The 17830-nt window shown below is 39.1% G+C and overlaps 1 protein-coding gene across 2 annotated transcripts in view; it reads right to left on the bottom strand.

The window, feature by feature from the left end:
• Window positions 1–17830, bottom strand: part of LOC117715733 (murinoglobulin-1-like) — a 57709-nt gene that overhangs the window by 19157 nt on the left and 20722 nt on the right. For both annotated transcript variants that reach the window (XM_076940507.1, XM_076940506.1), the window contains exons 5-15: window positions 13571–13591; window positions 13173–13341; window positions 12694–12778; window positions 11253–11361; window positions 9714–9831; window positions 9459–9568; window positions 8313–8474; window positions 5227–5457; window positions 4974–5037; window positions 2664–2812; window positions 689–838 (exon numbers count right to left, since the gene is read on the bottom strand). In XM_076940507.1, coding sequence (XP_076796622.1) covers window positions 689–838; window positions 2664–2812; window positions 4974–5037; window positions 5227–5457; window positions 8313–8474; window positions 9459–9568; window positions 9714–9831; window positions 11253–11361; window positions 12694–12778; window positions 13173–13341; window positions 13571–13591 — 1368 coding nt within the window. The remainder of the gene's footprint in view (window positions 1–688; window positions 839–2663; window positions 2813–4973; window positions 5038–5226; window positions 5458–8312; window positions 8475–9458; window positions 9569–9713; window positions 9832–11252; window positions 11362–12693; window positions 12779–13172; window positions 13342–13570; window positions 13592–17830) is intronic.

Genomic DNA, 17830 nt, shown 5'->3' with positions numbered 1-17830 from the left:
AATTTCCAGCATTATCTGGAATAAAGTTTTCTGTTTCTAAATTTACAGATCTACCATACATTTTAAAGCATTCTATTAGCCAGTGTCAATAATAATTCTTACACTATCAGAGTGATCATATAATTATTCCTAATAAACCCTGTTTTTAATTCAATAAAAAAATTTTACTGTCATTTTTCTTGGGCAAAACCCTTCTAAATAGTATATGGTTTCATTTGTGATTCTGAGAATTTTCAAAATAATTGAGAACCTTGCATTTTAAAATTTAAAATTTTAAATCATTCTATTCTTTTTTCTTATTTGGGCAACTCTTGAGATGTGCAAGATTCTATTTGTATAAAGGGTTTCCTTTGGCTCCCATGTGCAGTGTGACTCTAAAAAGCTCCATTATGAGTATTTGAAGGGGACAAGCCACACCTGGGGCAGGAAATGTTCAGTAAGGTCACACAGAGTTTGCAGCTCACAGAGCACCTCATTTCCTTCTTTGTCTTCAGTTTATTCACTAAAGTTTTCTCATCTGTTCTTCAGGAATTTATAATGAAGAGCTCCCTTACAGACGCTGTCAGCATTAAATGCAGTGTTTTTACATTCAAGAGACCCAGTGGCTGAACAATCACTGTTTCATCAGAACCAGGGTCACTTCTGGTCTCTGCTGGCCTGTTTTGGACAATGGCTGAAGAGGACTCACCCATGATGGGGAGAGCTCAGCCTCGGGCTTCAGGAGCAGCACACTTTGGTCCACAGCTCTCAGGCCACAGAGGGACTGAGGAGAAGCTGTGACCCGCAGATGGGTTTGTGAGCCAGGAAGACTTTGAGATGAGGTGAAGCTCAGACCCACCTAAGAGAAGGAAAATCAAACTTTGACAGGGTTTCGTGCTTCTGCAGCCCTGAAACCTGCAAGAAAGAGTCACCCTGGAACTCTGCCTGCACATCTGTTTTTCAAGATTATGAATACTCTCAGAAGCACAACTGAAGTTCTTGCTTCCCTTTCTCCCCTAGAATTGATTTTGGAAGACAATAAATGTGTCAGTCAAACTTCGAAGCAATAAAAGACAATTTCGGCTCCCTGAAAATTTTGCAAATAGCTTATTATGGTGTATGTACACATGTATGTGACTGTGTTGTCATGCACACACGTGTGAGGTGTATGTACCCATGCACCCAGCAGAAGCCAGAGAATGGTGCGAGTGCCCTGATCCTACTGTCTACCTTATTCTCTTGAGAATATTCCTCATAATCCTGGAACTAAACTGGCAGCAGGCAAGTCCCAGCATTTCTCCTGTCTCTAGCCCCAACAAAACTGGGGTTATAGGACCCTCTGGTAGTGATGGCTTTTATAAGCATGCTGGAATCAGAATTCAGTGCAGCAAGTGTTATTACCTACTGAGCCATCTCTGCAGCCCTGAAATTACACTCCCTCACTCTCTCCCCATCTTCACTTCTTTTTCCTCTCTGTCTATCTCCCCAACCCCCCTCTCTCCCATTCTCCTCATCTCTGTCTCTTTCTCTATGTATTTCTCTTTTCCTCCCTCCCTCCCTTCCTCCCACTTTTTCTGTCTCTCTGTCTCTACCTCTGTCCCTTGCTCCCTACTTTCTTCTTTTCTCCCCTTCTCTCTGGTGAGGTTTTTTGAGACAATGTTTCTTTGTGTAGCCCTGGCTGCCCTGGAACTCACTCTCTAGACCAAGTTGGCCTTGAACTCAGAGATCTGCCTGCCTCCCGTGTGCTGGGATTAAAGTCTCACACTATAAGCAGCCAACAAAGTTACTCATTTTAAAGGACTTTTTCATGATGAATCTTACACCTGGGGTGGAAAAATCCATATTCTAATTGGAAATATGTCTATATCCGCCTCTCTGACTACGAGGTCATCTGCCATTCACCTTCATCTCTCAATGCTTCCTATTTCATTTCTGCCAGTGAAGCAAACTGTCATGGACTGGGTTGTTTTAAAAGAGGCCGATGACAGCAGATCAGAGGTGTGGTTAACTCCTCTAGAGTAAAGAAAGCATAGACCTCCCCAACAGTCGTTGTTCCAACTGCCTAATGTTAACAGGTACTGAAGATCTATGATACAGCACATGTTCAATATGCTATGTCATAAAATTTAAGGGTCTTATGTGCTTATCACACATATAGAAAAATCATAATGACAAACTTGAGAGAAAATAAATATACTAACAATTGACAGGCCTGGATCCTATGACTAGTTTCACATAAGACTCTGAGACATTAAGGGTCTATGAGAAAACTCAGTGGGTAAAGGTGTCTGCTGACAAGCCTGTTGAGTTGAGCTTCACCACTCAGACTCATGAGGAAAGACAGCACAGACTTCTAAAACTTGTTCTTTTTCCTCCATGTGTATACCTTCACATGCACTTGTGCACACGCAGATAAATACAATAGAAATGTAAGTAATACAACTTTAAATTAATATTAAGAATTCAGATACTCTGCTGCTCTCCACTTCCTTGCTTCCTCTCTCTTAAACCTCGGACCATGTGTAAGGTTTGTGAATTGAAATCTGGCACTCTGGTACTGTCCACATCTTTGCCACTGAGGTACACTCCAGTGTCTGGGTTTAGCATATTCATCTGAAGTCTGTGTCTTTAAGACTTCCCCCCTCCCCATTTTAAATAGACATTGTAGGTACTAAATCCCTCACTTTGTTGCGAAGACACTTTTCAACTTGAAAGCTTGCCGAATCTGCAATCACTTCTCCATCAGGCAGGATGGCATAGATGAGCATTTTAGCCACGGGGACCATGCTGAACTCCACAGGGATCTCCAAGGCAAAGCTGCCTTTTACTGCAGCTGGAGGGAATGGGAAGAGATGGTCCTGGGTCAGACTACTGACAGAAAAACCCAAATAACTGAGGATAGGGAATTGAAGGACTGTCCATATGTGGAAGACAGTCTTCCTGTCCTGTGGTTAGTTGTCTGCATGATAATGACCTCAGGAGGATATCACAAAGATGTCTTCCACCAAGATGTTCACTGTCAAAAGTTATCTTGGTTATTTATAGCTAGTCATATGCTAACCTCTTATCTCTTTTATACTTTAGCATCCAAAGCAGCATGTTAGATATTCCTGTTATAATAAGGGATGAGACAACCGTGGATGATGTCCCATTTATTTTTCAGATAAAAGGAAGACTGAGAGGAAAGCCTGGTACTCAGGAAGCTGAAAATTAATAATTATCTCAGAGGAGCAAGCCACATTTGGCAACAATAAGCATATCTTTGGTATTAAACTTTTTCTCAATGCAATGTTCACAGTATTTACATCTCTTTAGAAAAATTTATTCATTTTTGAAGTATCTCTTATTGTTTCTCAATATGGGTGCTATGATCCCTACTTAATGTTTGTTGAAGAATTAATTACATATTTTATAAAATAGCTAAGTAGTTTTTCTAATTGATCAATGACAAGAAAACTCCTGTTCAGTAAAGTGTTGACCATTCACTATCACTTCTAGAAATTACTTGAAAGACATCTGTGACTGTATGAAGCAAGCAGGTTTACATCTAAAACTTGTTATTAGCCAGTGCCAATAATATTTTTTAAGCTATTAGAGTAATAGCATAATTATTTCTAATAAGTCCTGTTTTTAATTCAATATAAAGAAGAGTTTTACTGTCACTATCTTTGGTGAGACTCCTGTAAATACTGTATGATTTCAGCTGTGCTCCATGTAGTAGATATGGCCGTGGAGAGACATGAATAATAAAAGTCAAATTATAGAACAAGTGTTTGCATATGGTAAGTGCTCTTTGGGAAAAAAATGATGGCAAGAACAGAGCATCAAGATTATGAGGATTCAATGGTAACTTGGGATCATAATAGGAGAGGGTACAAGAGGGAAGTGACAAGTGCATCACATTTCAATAGAACTGAGCAAATATCACCAGGAGATGACAAGGTGACATCACTCACACAGTCATAGCAGCTATGGTTCCCTACCTAAGACCTTATTATCAGAGAGTCAGTCAATACTCCAGCATGGAAGGGAAGGGGTTTGTGAAGACTCACTCATAGCTGAGGAGCTATTGACAGTTGATGGCTGCTGAGGGGAGGAAGAATCAGATCTTCTCAGTGATGAAAACCATGGTAGATTGTCCATGTTTCAGGGGTTGGCCCAATACCTCATCATGCATGAGTAGCACTAACTGAACTCAATACATTAAAAAAAGACATAAAATAAGAAAGGGGCCTGGTGAGGTAGGCAGGGAGGAGTAGGGGACGGTATTAGTGGGGAGAGGGTATGACTAAAATACATTGTATTAATATATGTAACTTTCAGAGAATAAAGAAAATGTCTTTAAAGGTAAAAATAAAGGAAAGGGGAGATAATGCAAAAGTTAAGATCACTTGATGCTCTTCTAGAAGACCCAGGTTTGATTCCCAGCACCCACACCAGGGTGCTCAAAACTCTGGAATTCTGGCTCCAGGATATCCAGGAGATCTGATGTCTCTGGCTTTGAGAGTACTTGTATTGACATGCACATAGTTACCCACATGCACCTCACACACAATTTTAAAATAATAAAAATGAATCAAATACATGAAAATCAGTGTAGCTAGAATGGTAAGAAATAAAGCTGGCACCCTCCAGATTATTTTTGGACAGACACTAAGATAACTCACTTGCCTTGGGAATGATCTGTATGTGAATGCATAGGTTCCTCATGTAGACTGTATCTTGGAGTACTCTGTGTATTCAGGTGCTACATATTCACAATACATATTTAACTATGCTGAATGATACTCAGTTTAGGACTCTGAAACTTTTTCCTGTAGGTCATGAGTGAGAGCATACATTGGACAGCAGAGCCATGAGTTCCTACTGTGGAGAGTATCTACAGAGACACACAAGCATGATAGCACTGTTGGTTGCTCAGTGAGTAGTAAGATTCCCTTGGTGATCATGTGAACTCTCAGTTGGAGAAATGTTACTGTGTGGGAGACACTTACATTCTTCTGGCTCCACATGATGAGTGTGGTTTCCAGTGTAGATGATGCTGCCTTGAGCCATGACCTAAAATGGAAAGCATTTTCCAAGCTTACATCTATGTTTTACAAGGCTTTCTTCTAAGTGTGCTAGAAGAAATGGAAGAATCTATTATATTCAAGGCAGAAATCCCCAGCCTAGAACCCAGCATATCACGAGAGACATGGTCAGGAGAGGAGGTCTTTTTTTTTTCTTCAATCTGGAGCCAAAACTCACCAGGTAGTAGAAAAGGAGGTCTCTCAGCACTCCCAAGTCCTTCCCCTTCAGAATAAAATGTGCCTGAACTGTGTGAATCTGGTTGCAAGGCAAGATGCTGCTGCTCTCTGTCTCAAGGTAGATGTAGCTCTTGCTGTGGGAGTGAACAGCATAGGCCACATGCTCTGCCTCTCCATGTCTTTCTCCCATGCACATGAAATGAAAACACAAATTTTCCTCCTTGTGGTAGACCTGGAGAAACAACAAAATACTGTGCTGTAGACTGACACGTAGGCAGAATCTTTCTTCTGTGATGAATCAGCATATTTTCCCATCTCATTTAATGATTTAATATTTTGTACATCTTATTAAAATGGGGGGGCAGGAATTTTATTAAATGGATTAAAGTCTAATGCCCTGAATTTTCAGAATGGAGGCAAATATTTATACCAGGGAAGAGGGAAAAGGGAAGGTTGCTATTTTTATGAGAAAAAGAAACCGTTTATTGTGCATCTAATAATATAATGAAAAATTTTTACATTTATGAATTTTAATGCATTATGAATATGAAAAATAATGAGTTGACAGTAACATTTTTATATATTAATGTAATGTAATCTGAGGGTACTCATTCATCCTAGTACCCAGTCCTATGTTTCCCACTGGTTCCCTTCTTCCTTAATAGACCCTCTATGCTTTCATTCCTGTCCTTTCCCTAGAATCCACATATGGGGGATATATGGGTATATATTGGGGATAATTTCTCCTAGTCTTATACTTTTTTCTTAAATTGTCAATGTCTAAATTCATTAATTTCTCTATATACAAGATGACATTCTCATAAATATCTGAGTAAAAGTCCAAAGTACACATATTTCCAATTTTCTCTATCCACTCATGTAATTAATGGTGGGCTTTTGCACCTGTGCCCAAGTTCACAAAATAATGACTCCAAGACTCAATTATTATGAATAATTGTCTAGTCCAAAAGCTTTGGCTCCTCCTGTTAGCTCCTAATTCAGTTATCCTGTTTATTCTTTTCTGTGATTATTTCTCCACAGTTTGGGGCAAATTTCCCATGGATGACTCTATACCAGAAATTCTTTCTATACCAGACCTTCCACCTCCTTGTTTCCTGCCTAAGCTAATAGGCTAAGAGCATTTTATTGACAGGTGATGTTTCCATACACTGCCCAAGAGATTCTCTGTAAGCACTCATCCACCAATAGGCATTAAAGTTGGCTCCATAGCTCAATTGTGTTGAGAACTGCTGAGATAGCCATGGGATGTAGATGTCTCTAATATATGTTTGTTTTGATACATAGGGACATGTATGTGAGTGTGGCATACCTGTACTGTATACTGGTTTCCCTTTGGATTTTAGCAGAAGCTCTGAACTTAATGGTCATACTAATTTACCTTTGCACCAGCTGTGCATATAGGTTCCTTTGTTCCTATAACCTTGCCAACATTTGCTTTCTTGATAGCCACTTTGATGAGTGAGATGAACTCTTAGCATAGTGTTAGCCTGCATTTTATTGAGAGCCAAATGTTCTGAGCATCTTCACATGTGTTTCTTGGCCATTTGTTATTGATGTCTTAAAAATAGACTATTTTTTAGATTTACTGAGATGACCATGTGATTTTAACTCTTGATTCTATTTCTATGCTGTTCTACAGTTGTCAGCTTACAAATGTGGAACCATCCATGTATTCTTAGTATGAAATCCGTTTGATCATGATGCACAATTTGCTTAATGTGTGGTTGAATTTGACATGGAAGACTTTCAATACAGAATTTTCTTTAACACCCATTGGGTAAATTAGTTTGAAGATTTCTTGTCACTGTGTCCTCATCTAGTTTTGGTCTCAGGGTTATTCTAGATTCATAGAACGGATTTGGAGGGATTTCTTCTTTTGAATCTTTATACAATGATATTTCTTTTTTGAAGTTTGTTTCTATTCAGCAATGAGTTCCTCCCAGCCTCAGCTCTTACTGTGCCGTGTCCCTTTGATCATTTTTTTCAATCCTTTTTCTCATTGATGATCTGTTTGGGTTTTTTATATCCTTCTGGCTCACTTTTGGTAGAATACAAATATCCGGAAATTCATTAGTTTCTTCTGGATTATTTAATTTATTGAAGTGAACGCATTCAGATTATTCTCTAAGAACCCCATGGATTTTCTAGTATGTGCTGTAATAGTTATCTCTACTTTGCTAATTTGGGTTTTAACTCTCTTTGGGTTTAGATGAGGGCTAATCAGCTTCACTTGTTTTTGTGACTTCAGAATCATCATTGGTTCCACTGGACCTTTTTACTGTTCCCTTTTATCCCCATCATTACTCTCAGTCAAATGTATTGTTTCCTTCCTTTCATCAATTTTCTATTTGTTCTGTTTTATTTGTGTTAACAATAAGAGGTATACAAAAGGTACATTATTGATTTGTTAGCTTTCTGATTATTTATTATAGAATTTCATTCCTTGTTGACTGTACAAATTCTTTTTTCTTTTTCTCAGACTTCTTTTTCTGCTATATTAGTAATAAAGTTTATCTGTATTTTTACACTTAACTATTTAACTTACATTGTATAGTCCACTTTCTATTCATTGGAACTGGGAGTATAGTGGCTGTTTCTCATTGCTTTAAAATTATAACCATACTTATTATTATTATACTTAATGAGTGATAAAGAAAGACTAAAAAATCATGGCCACAACCTTTAAGGCACCTGCAACCCAGCTAAGAGACAAAGCGTCTCTGTGTGATGTTGGTATCACACAGAGGTAATGAATTTGAGGATACACAACACCTATCCTTGACTAAATAGATAAAAATGGACTTTTAATAATTTTTTACTTGAAAGTCCTAACTTGAGATATTTAAAACATAAATAAAGTAAAAGAGACTATGAAACAAATATTGTGTTAAAAATGTATTAACAAAGTACGATCATAATTTTATTAATGATCAGAAACGTTTTGGGTTTTTCCCCAAAGTAAGAGAATTTGTCATAGACTATTTTTTCATTAAGCTAGCCATTGTTAAGTTCATGCTGTTGCAAAGCCTCACCTTGTGTCTTATGCCCGCCTCATTTCTGACTTACTTTAATAATGAGGGAATAGCCCGAGATGCCACTGGTATCTATGGAGAACTTTGCCAGGCCATGCTGATCAGTGGTAGTAGCATTGGTGTACCTAATCTCTTGTGCTTTGATGAAGACTTGTTCATTTGGGATAGGAGTTCCTTTGAAATCCACTAGGCGGACCTAAATTGAATGAGAAAATATAGTCTAGGCATGGAAATACGACACAGAATGTAAGAGAAAAACTGTTTCAGTATTATATAAAGATTCCAAAGATGCACCAACTAATTCAGCATGCAAAAACTGGTTTTCAAAAATCTATACCAGTAGAACTAGCTCTGCTGTGAAAGTATAGAGACTAAAACTATCATATTCTTTTTTAAATTGAATAATTTATTTATTTACGTTTCAGATGTTATCTCCTTTCCCCATTACCCCATAAAACACTTATCCAACCCACCCTCCTCTTGCTTCTATGATGTTGTACCCCTACACACACACTCCTGCCTCTCCTCTCTCACATTCCCCCACACTGGGGCATCCAGCCTTCATGTGTACAAGGGCCTCTTCTTCCACCAATGCCTGACAAGGCCATCCATCCTCTGCTACGTATATGGATGAAGACATCGGTGTTCCTAGGCTCACTATTTAGACCCTGGGAGCTCTGGTTGGTTGGTATTGTTGCTCTCCCCATATCATATTCTTAACTTCATAACAGATGCTTTCTACTTTCCTATATTCATAAGAAACCATCAACAAATCCGTTGGGTAAACTACGGGAAGTAGATGCTCTGACACAATCACAAGAACAACTTGTGAGGGAGCAGAGGCTAATGGAGAGCGTGGATTTGTTGTGGATATGTAGCACATGTTGCTTCACCATTGAAACACAGTGACACTTTGGGGGTTTAAGGCACAGTAGTTATCAATAAAAATTTTGCTGCATATGTTTTAGATTTGGAGCCTCTTCATAACCATTCTAAGTCTTGAGTTTAGTTCTGGGAATTGAACTCAAGTGCTTGGGCATGTGTTGTACAAACTTCACCACTAAGCTGCACTTCTTGTGTTGCAACCAATGATGTCAGACAATGTTTAACATCGAGCAGAATAGCCTGGGTTGAGGTACCACCTTACAGCTTGACCATCTGTGAACCAAAAGCACCTTACTTTCACAAAGAGTGGAATCCCGTGTCTGAAGTGTGAATCTGCTTTCAGAATTATGAGCTTGCTTGTAGTCCTTTCAATTTTAGTTGTTCTGGATCCACTGTACTCCAATCCTGAAGAGGAAATTAGTGACAACATTGAAAGCCAAAGCTGGTTAGAGAGTTGCTTGCTTTCTGCATCCTTTGAGCCACCATCTCAATGTGAGATGCTGTCAATTTTCACAGTTTCATCTTCTTTATTCTTAGGTTACTCACATACCTGTCCCTTCTTCTGTAACAGTTGCATTCACAAGAAGTTCAACTGAGCCATATCTTCTGTTTAATTGGAGCTCAGTGATGTTCACTTCTTGTGTCCTGCAGCCATTGTTGTCTAGCTTCTATGTGAGATAGGCAAGGTAACATGGCATACTGTCAGATTGATGGTTTACTCAGACCTACACATGAGGACTTCTTTCAGAAAAATGAGCGCTTAGTACATGGTGTTCTGGTTATAAGCATGGGACTCAGCTCAAAGACTGGGCTGCTGTTTGCCATGATCATGACTAGTCTCAATGCTGCCTTGGCTTAGTCATTTATAAAAATAGTGATTATCTATTAACTATTAAGTGATATCTACTGAGGAGTATTAAGTAAACTCTCAATTATAATGTATAAAGCACTTAGCTTGCATGTCATTAGGATTTAACAATTACTTTCTATTATTAAAATAGCAACCATAAGCATGGATGTAGCTCAGTGCTACATTTTACCAGCAGGCATGAAACTGTTGGCTTGATACTTAGTGCCAGTAAGTAAAGTGAAATTAATTTCCAGAGTCAAATGGTGCTTAGAAGCTGCCACTTTGTGGTTCTGTGACTGAGAAAAGTCTTCATAAGAATTGACATTATTTTGAACTGTGAAAAATAAGAGTCACCAGAATCATTATTTTCTTCTTAATTAAATTTTGGCTTCACAGATTACTTTCCCTCCCAGTTTTCATTATTACAGTTGTAGTTGGCATAGTAGTATATGTTATTTCAATTAAATTGCATTGCTCTAACAACTTCTGTCTTCTGCTGTTATGTAGGTTTTTCTGGATCCATTTCTTTTTCTGGGCTGCCTCATCTGTCCAGCTTCCAAAAAAGATGTGCCTAGTTTTCCTTCAACTTGATATGCCAAAGCTAGTTGATATCCATGGGAGGCCTTCCCTTTTCAGAGAAAAAGGGATGAGAGGAACATGAGTGAGGTGACAAAAGGTGAGAAAGGACTGGGAGGAGAGGAGAGAGGGGAAGCTGTGGACAGGATGTAAAGTAAATAAATGAATGAAAAAAAAAAGAAATGCAGGGACCATGACCAAGCAGGTAAAAATTGAAATACACTTTCAAAGGACAGTCTATAAGGCACAAAAGTAGTGGGGCTACATAGGAAGAGGAGAAGGACACATAAAAGTGAGGTCCTAAGGGAGCAGAGGCAGCAGTGGTACAGGGGAATGTGGTTAAAATACATGATGCTCATGTCTGAAAATGTCATAAACCTATTTTGTACCACGAATATATACTCAAAATAAATTTGATGGCCAAGGAAAGTTGTTGAAATATACCTTTAATGTAGTGGGTCCCAGGATTATCACTTTTGTCATTGGTGGGGCTTCTGGGGATTGCGCACATGCCTGGCTAGTGTTCCATCCCTGAGCTACAGCCCAAGGTCCCAGACATCCTCCTTCAATGTCTGGGTATCCGTTTCCTCTCATCTTTGCTGTCTGCCTTTTTGTTGGTTAACCTTAGATATTTAAAACAGGCCTTTGAACAGATTCACTCACCTGGGAGTTGACTTCTTTGCATTCAGACTCAGTCTCAGAGATAAAGTACTTATTTTCATAGCATATGCTTATCTTTACATCTCCTGGGACAGGTTTTCCATAGGTATATCTGTCACAAAATAAATTCACAGAGACCAAGGGTCTTTCTAAAGCAGACACCCACTGTCTTCTCACTGATTCTTTGTAGTTTCACAATGATACAAACATGGCCCATTATTATTACCTCCTGACACTATCTGTATACGTTAAAAATTTATGATGTAAGTAAACAAATTAATTAATAAATAATAAAAATAGCCCTATTAGGAACCTATGGAAGACATAGTTTTCTCCTTTTTGTGGTTCTGAAAAAAGATTAAGTAACCAAACCAGGATCCCCAGCTACTACATGATGGGGCTGAGATGAATGGAGAGTGTGGGAAAGGACTCAGAGCTAATCTAACAAACCTCCTTAATCCTTTGCCTTTGTTCTATTGTTTTTAGTTTTGAGCAAGTCCATTGTAACAACAAGCAACTATGAGCTGAGGTATGTGCCTTCTGTTTGATTCAGGCACATATTGCATGTTCCCTCTCATATGGTTGTAGACTTCAATAGAAATTCTAGTTGTAGTACAATGTTCTCATTTATCAGGCACAGAAAGGCAAGCAGAAGACTGAGGTGTCTGAAGGTTAAACTTGGGAGGCAGTGGTTTGAGTTGGAGGCAGACTGGGAGCTCTTGTTTCTCTGCTTTCTGTCAGCCCAGAAGAGGATAGTGAGATGCCTTGATTTAGTGCCTGTGTTTTCTTCACACGGGTCAGTGAATCTTCTTATATCTCTTCCTGTCTCCAAAGACAGGACATCTTTACTGCCTCACACAATTGATTTTAATCCATTGATATCAGCAATATATGCATTGAATCAATGCAGAGAGTAAGGAACACAAACAAATACCACAGGGGAAATATTGCAGTGGGGAAAGGGCACAAGTAGTATTCTACAACTAGACATTATTCTAGGGATTATCTGTGCCTGAGTCCATTCTTTTTATTCTCTCCCTTTTTATTGAATAGTTTATTTACATTTTACATTTCAGATGTGACCTCCTTTCCCCATTTCCTCCCCCCCCCCACCCAGGAACTCCATATCTCATCCCCCCTCCTCCTGCTTCTGTGAGGATATGTCAACACCCACCCACTCCTACCTCCTCACCCTTGAATTTTCCCACACTGGGACATCCAGCCTTTATGGGACCAAGAACCTCCTCTCCCACTTATGCCCAACAAGGCCATCCTCCCCTACATATACAGGTGGAGCTATGGGTCCCTCCCTAAGTGCTCCCAGGTTGGTGGTTTAGACCCTAGGAGCTCTGGTTGGTTGGTATTGTTGCTCTCCCCATGGAGCCTCAAACCCTATCAGCTCCTTCAGTCTTTAAGGCTAAAAGGACAGAAGCAGGTAACTCACTTTGCACATACAGTCACACTGAGTATTTCATCCTGAATATAAATGGCATTTGGGACATTCACATCAACATCAAATCTGGGAAGCACTATTGGGAGAAAAGAGACACTCAGGTGCAGAATTAACATTTAGTTTTCTAAATGATCAGTGTCTGCTTAGAAATAGTGATTTCACATTATTAAGGATTGTCCCCCCCAATAAAGTTAGAATGTTGACTGGTATACAGTACATCACTTCTTGCAAATCACAGGGGTATCTATTTCAATTGAAAAAACAAGCAACAAGACAAAACAAGTAATTTGCTTCTGGGAAATTCAACAGCTTCTGGAAGTCCCATGTTGCTAGATGGATAGCCTTAGCTAAAGTCAGATGACACCCAGCTGTATGCATTTGGAATTCAATTTGTTTAAAATAATTCATCCTATGATAACCAAAAACCTATGACATCCACTCTCTCTCTTTTTAGGCTTCCCAATTCATACCAAATTCCATCACAGTGAAGGAATGCTCTTCCTTCTGTCCTGACTGTTTGTGCATCACTATCTTGTAAAGGCCCTGAATGGGCTCTGCTGCCAGGCTGAAGGACATTTGCTTAAGCCCATTCTCGGTCTTAATATCCTGCCACTGCAGAATTCGGTTCGTTTTCGGATCCTGTGAAAGAGGTGGTAAATTTTCTAAATCAATAAAGTATTAACTACAGCAGTGCACTTAGGATCACTGTGTTGGTGGTGGAAGCATTTGGGAGCTTGGTAATATTCTTTCTGGGAAGGAAGAAATAAAGGTGAACTGAAAAATAACAAACCAGTTAACAACATTTCAATATCAGGTTATTTTCATAAGATTGATTTCTCTCTGATTATGGAACATTTAATACTCTTACCTCAATGTAAGCCAGAGGAAACTGAAACACAAGAAAAACAATGTTAGTTTAGAACAGCAGGCAAACCTGTTTCCAAAAAATATTTACATTGTAATTCTTAATTATCAAATATATAGTCATGACGTAGCAACAAAAATAAAACAAAAATCTGGTTTTGGGGGTCACCACAACATGAGGAACTTCACTTTTTTTTATTTTTTATTGGATATTTTATTTACACTTCAGATGCTATCCCCTTTCCCCATTCCCCTCTCCTTAGAAAACCCCTATCCCATGCCCCCTTTTCCATTTTGCATTTAAACACTTTTTTAAAAATGTTAATCAAAGGCTTTATAAGTTTGGTAATGCTCAACCAGAGGTGTAACCCACTACCCAACCTAAATATATCAACTACCTTTGACTGGTGGAGATACGTGAACATCTGCCTCCCTGTCTTCCCCCTCTTTCTCTCTCTCATCACCTAGCTTCTCCTCTCCTTCTTCTCCTCCTCTCCTTACTACTTCTCTTCCTCTCAGTACTCCTCCCACCTTAGCTCCTCCTACATATCACCCTTCCTGTTAAAATAAAACTTTTCTCTCAAAATACAATTAGAGCATAATTATGCCAATTTGTACCAGTGAGGTACAAGATAGTCCTAATACCCAGTCCATCCTTTTGTTGACTAACCAGCACCTCTGTCTTCTATCCTAACTAAAACACTTAGTTCTGAACCTGGCTTTTTCCTTGGCTTTAGAATGAATGTCAGCTGAAGAGCATCCCCTCAAATCTTTTCTCCATGAGGAACTTCATTAAAGGGTCACAGTATTAGGAAGGATAAGAACCACTAATTTAGAAATTTTGCACACAAAACAAATTCAATAGATTTATACAATAGACCATAGGATGGGTTTTCAGCCAAAATGTGATGAACTTAATATCTAGTAACAAAGTCAATTGTAAGGAAATTCACTACCATAGAGAACTTTTACGTATATTTTCTAGAACTATCTGCGTCATAGGAATCACTCAATGGACAGGGACTCAAAACAGAACTTTGAGGGACATCATGTGCAGGATTTCTCTGATGTTCTGGGAGACCCACCCACCCTGAGCCTTTACAATATGGAGATTACAAAATGTCATGTCCAAATCAGAAACATTTTTAGTGTGAAGTGGGGTTACTAGTGTTAAATGTATCCAATCAAAATGTATAACTTGGGGGTGTCCCAGGCAAGTCATATACACCAACTGTACCCCAGGCAGTGCCTTCCCATTCCTTGTCTGATGAGCTACAAAGGGATCAGCTTGTGTAGTCAATATTTACCTCCTGAGCACAGTTCAACTGAATAAATCAGTGCCTAACTCTGCCCAAGAAATATCAAGAAAGGGCTCAGTAGCTGCTCTTGCTTCAGAGGAGAGTTGTTGCTGACCAGGGCCAGGGGTCATGTTCAGAGCTTTGGTGGGTGAAGTGTTTCTGATCAATCAGATGAAGTGTACACAGTAAAGAAAGACAGTTCTCAAGACCTCTGCCGGGTCTGCTGTTGTGTGGACCCCGGATTCCGCTGGAGACATTCTGGAGGCTCCACGGATCCCACAGCCAGCATTAGGTAGGAAGACCCACATACTGCCCTAAGCCCATAGCTGGGTGCTGTGAGTACTCAGATTTCAGCAGATACCCCCCCTCCACACCCCTGTGGAGTAACACTCCCCTTCTGCCCCTCTCCCAGATCTGAGGCCTGGACCAGACCTCTGCCAGGTCTGCTGTTGTGTGGACCCCAGATTCCACCTGAGACATACTGGAAGGTCCACTCAACCCAGAGCCACAGAGCAACAACTGAACTCAGAGCGTCAGACAACATATCCTGAGATATCCTAGAGGAGACACTGCACCCAGAATAGCAGACACCTAGCTGGTCTGCTACCTTGGAGGCACCAAATCCTGAGGCATCCTAGAGGTACCACTGTAATCAGTACAGCTGGAAAAGACCACAGAGATATCTGGACCCTTAGGAGATCAGACACAAGCGAGATAACTGTAAAGGCAGGCTTCAGTCAGAGACAGCAAGTACAGGCAGCACTAGAGTTAACCAGATGGCAAAAGGCAACCGCAGGAACGTAAGCAACAGAAACGAAAGTTACATGGCATCATCAGAACCCAGCTCCCCCATCATAGCAAGCCCTGAACACCCCATCACACAAGAAAAGCAGGATTCAGAATTAAAATCACTTCTCATGACAATGATAGAGGAATTTAAGAAAGACATAAATAACACTCTCAAAGAACTTAAGGAGAACAATGGTAGACAGATAGAAACCCTTAAAGAGGAAACACAAAAATTCCTTAAGGAATTGCAAGAAAATGCAACCAAACGAGAAAAGGAATTAAACAGAACCATGCAGGATCTAAAAATGGAAGAAGAAACAATAAAGAAATCACAAAGGGACAATACCCTGGAGATAGAAAACCTAAAAAAAAGATCAGAAGTCATAGACACAAGTATCACCAACAGAATACAAGAGATGGAAGAGAGAGTCTCATGTGCAGAAGATACCATGGAAAACATTGAAACAACTGTCAAAGAAAATGCAAAATACAAAAAGCTACTAACCCAAAATATACAAGAAATCCAAGACACAATGAGAAGGCCAAACCTAAGGATAATAGGTATAGATGAGGGGGAAGACTCCCAACTTAAAGGACCAGTAAATATCCTCAACAAAATTATAGAGGAAAACTTCCCTAACCTAAAGAAAGAGATGTTCATAAATATACAAGAAGCCTACAGAACTCCAAATAGTTTAGACCAGAAAAGAAATACTTCCTGCCACATAATAGTCAAAACATCAAACGTACAAAACAAAGAAAAAATACTAAAAGCAGTAAGGGAAAAAGGCAAAGTAACATATAAAGGCAGACCTATAAGAATTACACCAGACTTCTCACCAGAGACCATAAAAGCCAGAAGATCCTGGACCAACATCATACAGACCCTAAAAGAACATAAATGCCAGCCCAGACTACTATACCCAGCAAAACTCTCAATCATTATTGATGGAGAAACCAAAATATTCCATGACAAATCCAAATTTACACAGTATCTCAACACAAATCCAGCACTTCAAAGAATAATTGGTGGAAAACTCCATCACAAAGAGGGAAACGACAACCTAGAAAAAGCAAGAAAGTAATCTTCCAAAAGCCTTAAAAGAAGGTAGCTACACAAACATATCTCCACTGCCAATAACAAAAATAACAGGAAACAACATTCATTTCTCCTTAATATCTCTTAATATCAGTGGACTCAATTCTTTAATAAAAAGACATAGACTATCAGACTGGATACGTAAGCAGGACCCAACATTTTGCTGCATTCAGGAAACTCAACTTTGTGAAAAAGACAGGCACTATCTCAGAGTAAAAGGTTGGAAAACAATCTTCTAAGCAAATGGCCCCAAGAAACAAGCTGGAGTAGCGATTCTAATATCAAATAAAATCATTTTTCAACCAGAAGTAATCAAAAAAGATAAAGAAGGACACTTCATATTCATCAAAGGAAAAAAGTACCAAGAGGAACTCACAATTCTGAACATCTATGCCCCAAATGCAAGGGCACCCACATACATAAAAGAAACTTTACTAAAGCTTAAAGCATACGCTGCACCCTACACAATAATAGTGGGAGATTTCAACACCCCACTCTCAGCTATGGACAGATCATGGAAACAGAAACCAAACCGAGACACAATGAAACTAACAGAAGTTATGAACCAATTGGACTTAACTGACATCTATAGAACATTTCATCCTAAAACAAAAGAATATACCTTCTTCTCAGCACCTCATGGTACCTTCTCCAAAATAGACCATATAATTGGTCACAAAACAGGCCTCAACAGATACAAAAAAAAATTGAAATAATCCCTAGTACCTTATCAGACCACCATGGACTAAGACTTGTCTTGGACATGGACAAAAACAACAGAAAGCCCACATACACTTGGAAACTGTACAATGCTCTACTCAATGATAACTTGGTTAAGGAAGAAATAAAGAAAGAAATTAAAGACTTCTTAGATTTAAATGAAAATGAGGACACATCATATCAAAACTTGTGGGACTCACTAAAAGCAGTACTAAGAGGAAAAATTATAGCTCTAAGTGCTCACAAAAAGAATTGGAAAGAGCATACATTAACAACTTGACAGCAAACCTGAAAGCGTTAGAACAAAAAGAAGCCAATATACCCAAGAGGAGTAGACGGCAGGAAATAATCAAACTCA

Source organism: Arvicanthis niloticus, chromosome 9, assembly GCF_011762505.2.
Source record: "Arvicanthis niloticus isolate mArvNil1 chromosome 9, mArvNil1.pat.X, whole genome shotgun sequence".
Taxonomy (NCBI): domain Eukaryota; kingdom Metazoa; phylum Chordata; class Mammalia; order Rodentia; family Muridae; genus Arvicanthis; species Arvicanthis niloticus.
Note: the sequence above shows the minus strand (reverse complement) of the source record. Positions and strands in the feature narration are given on the sequence as shown.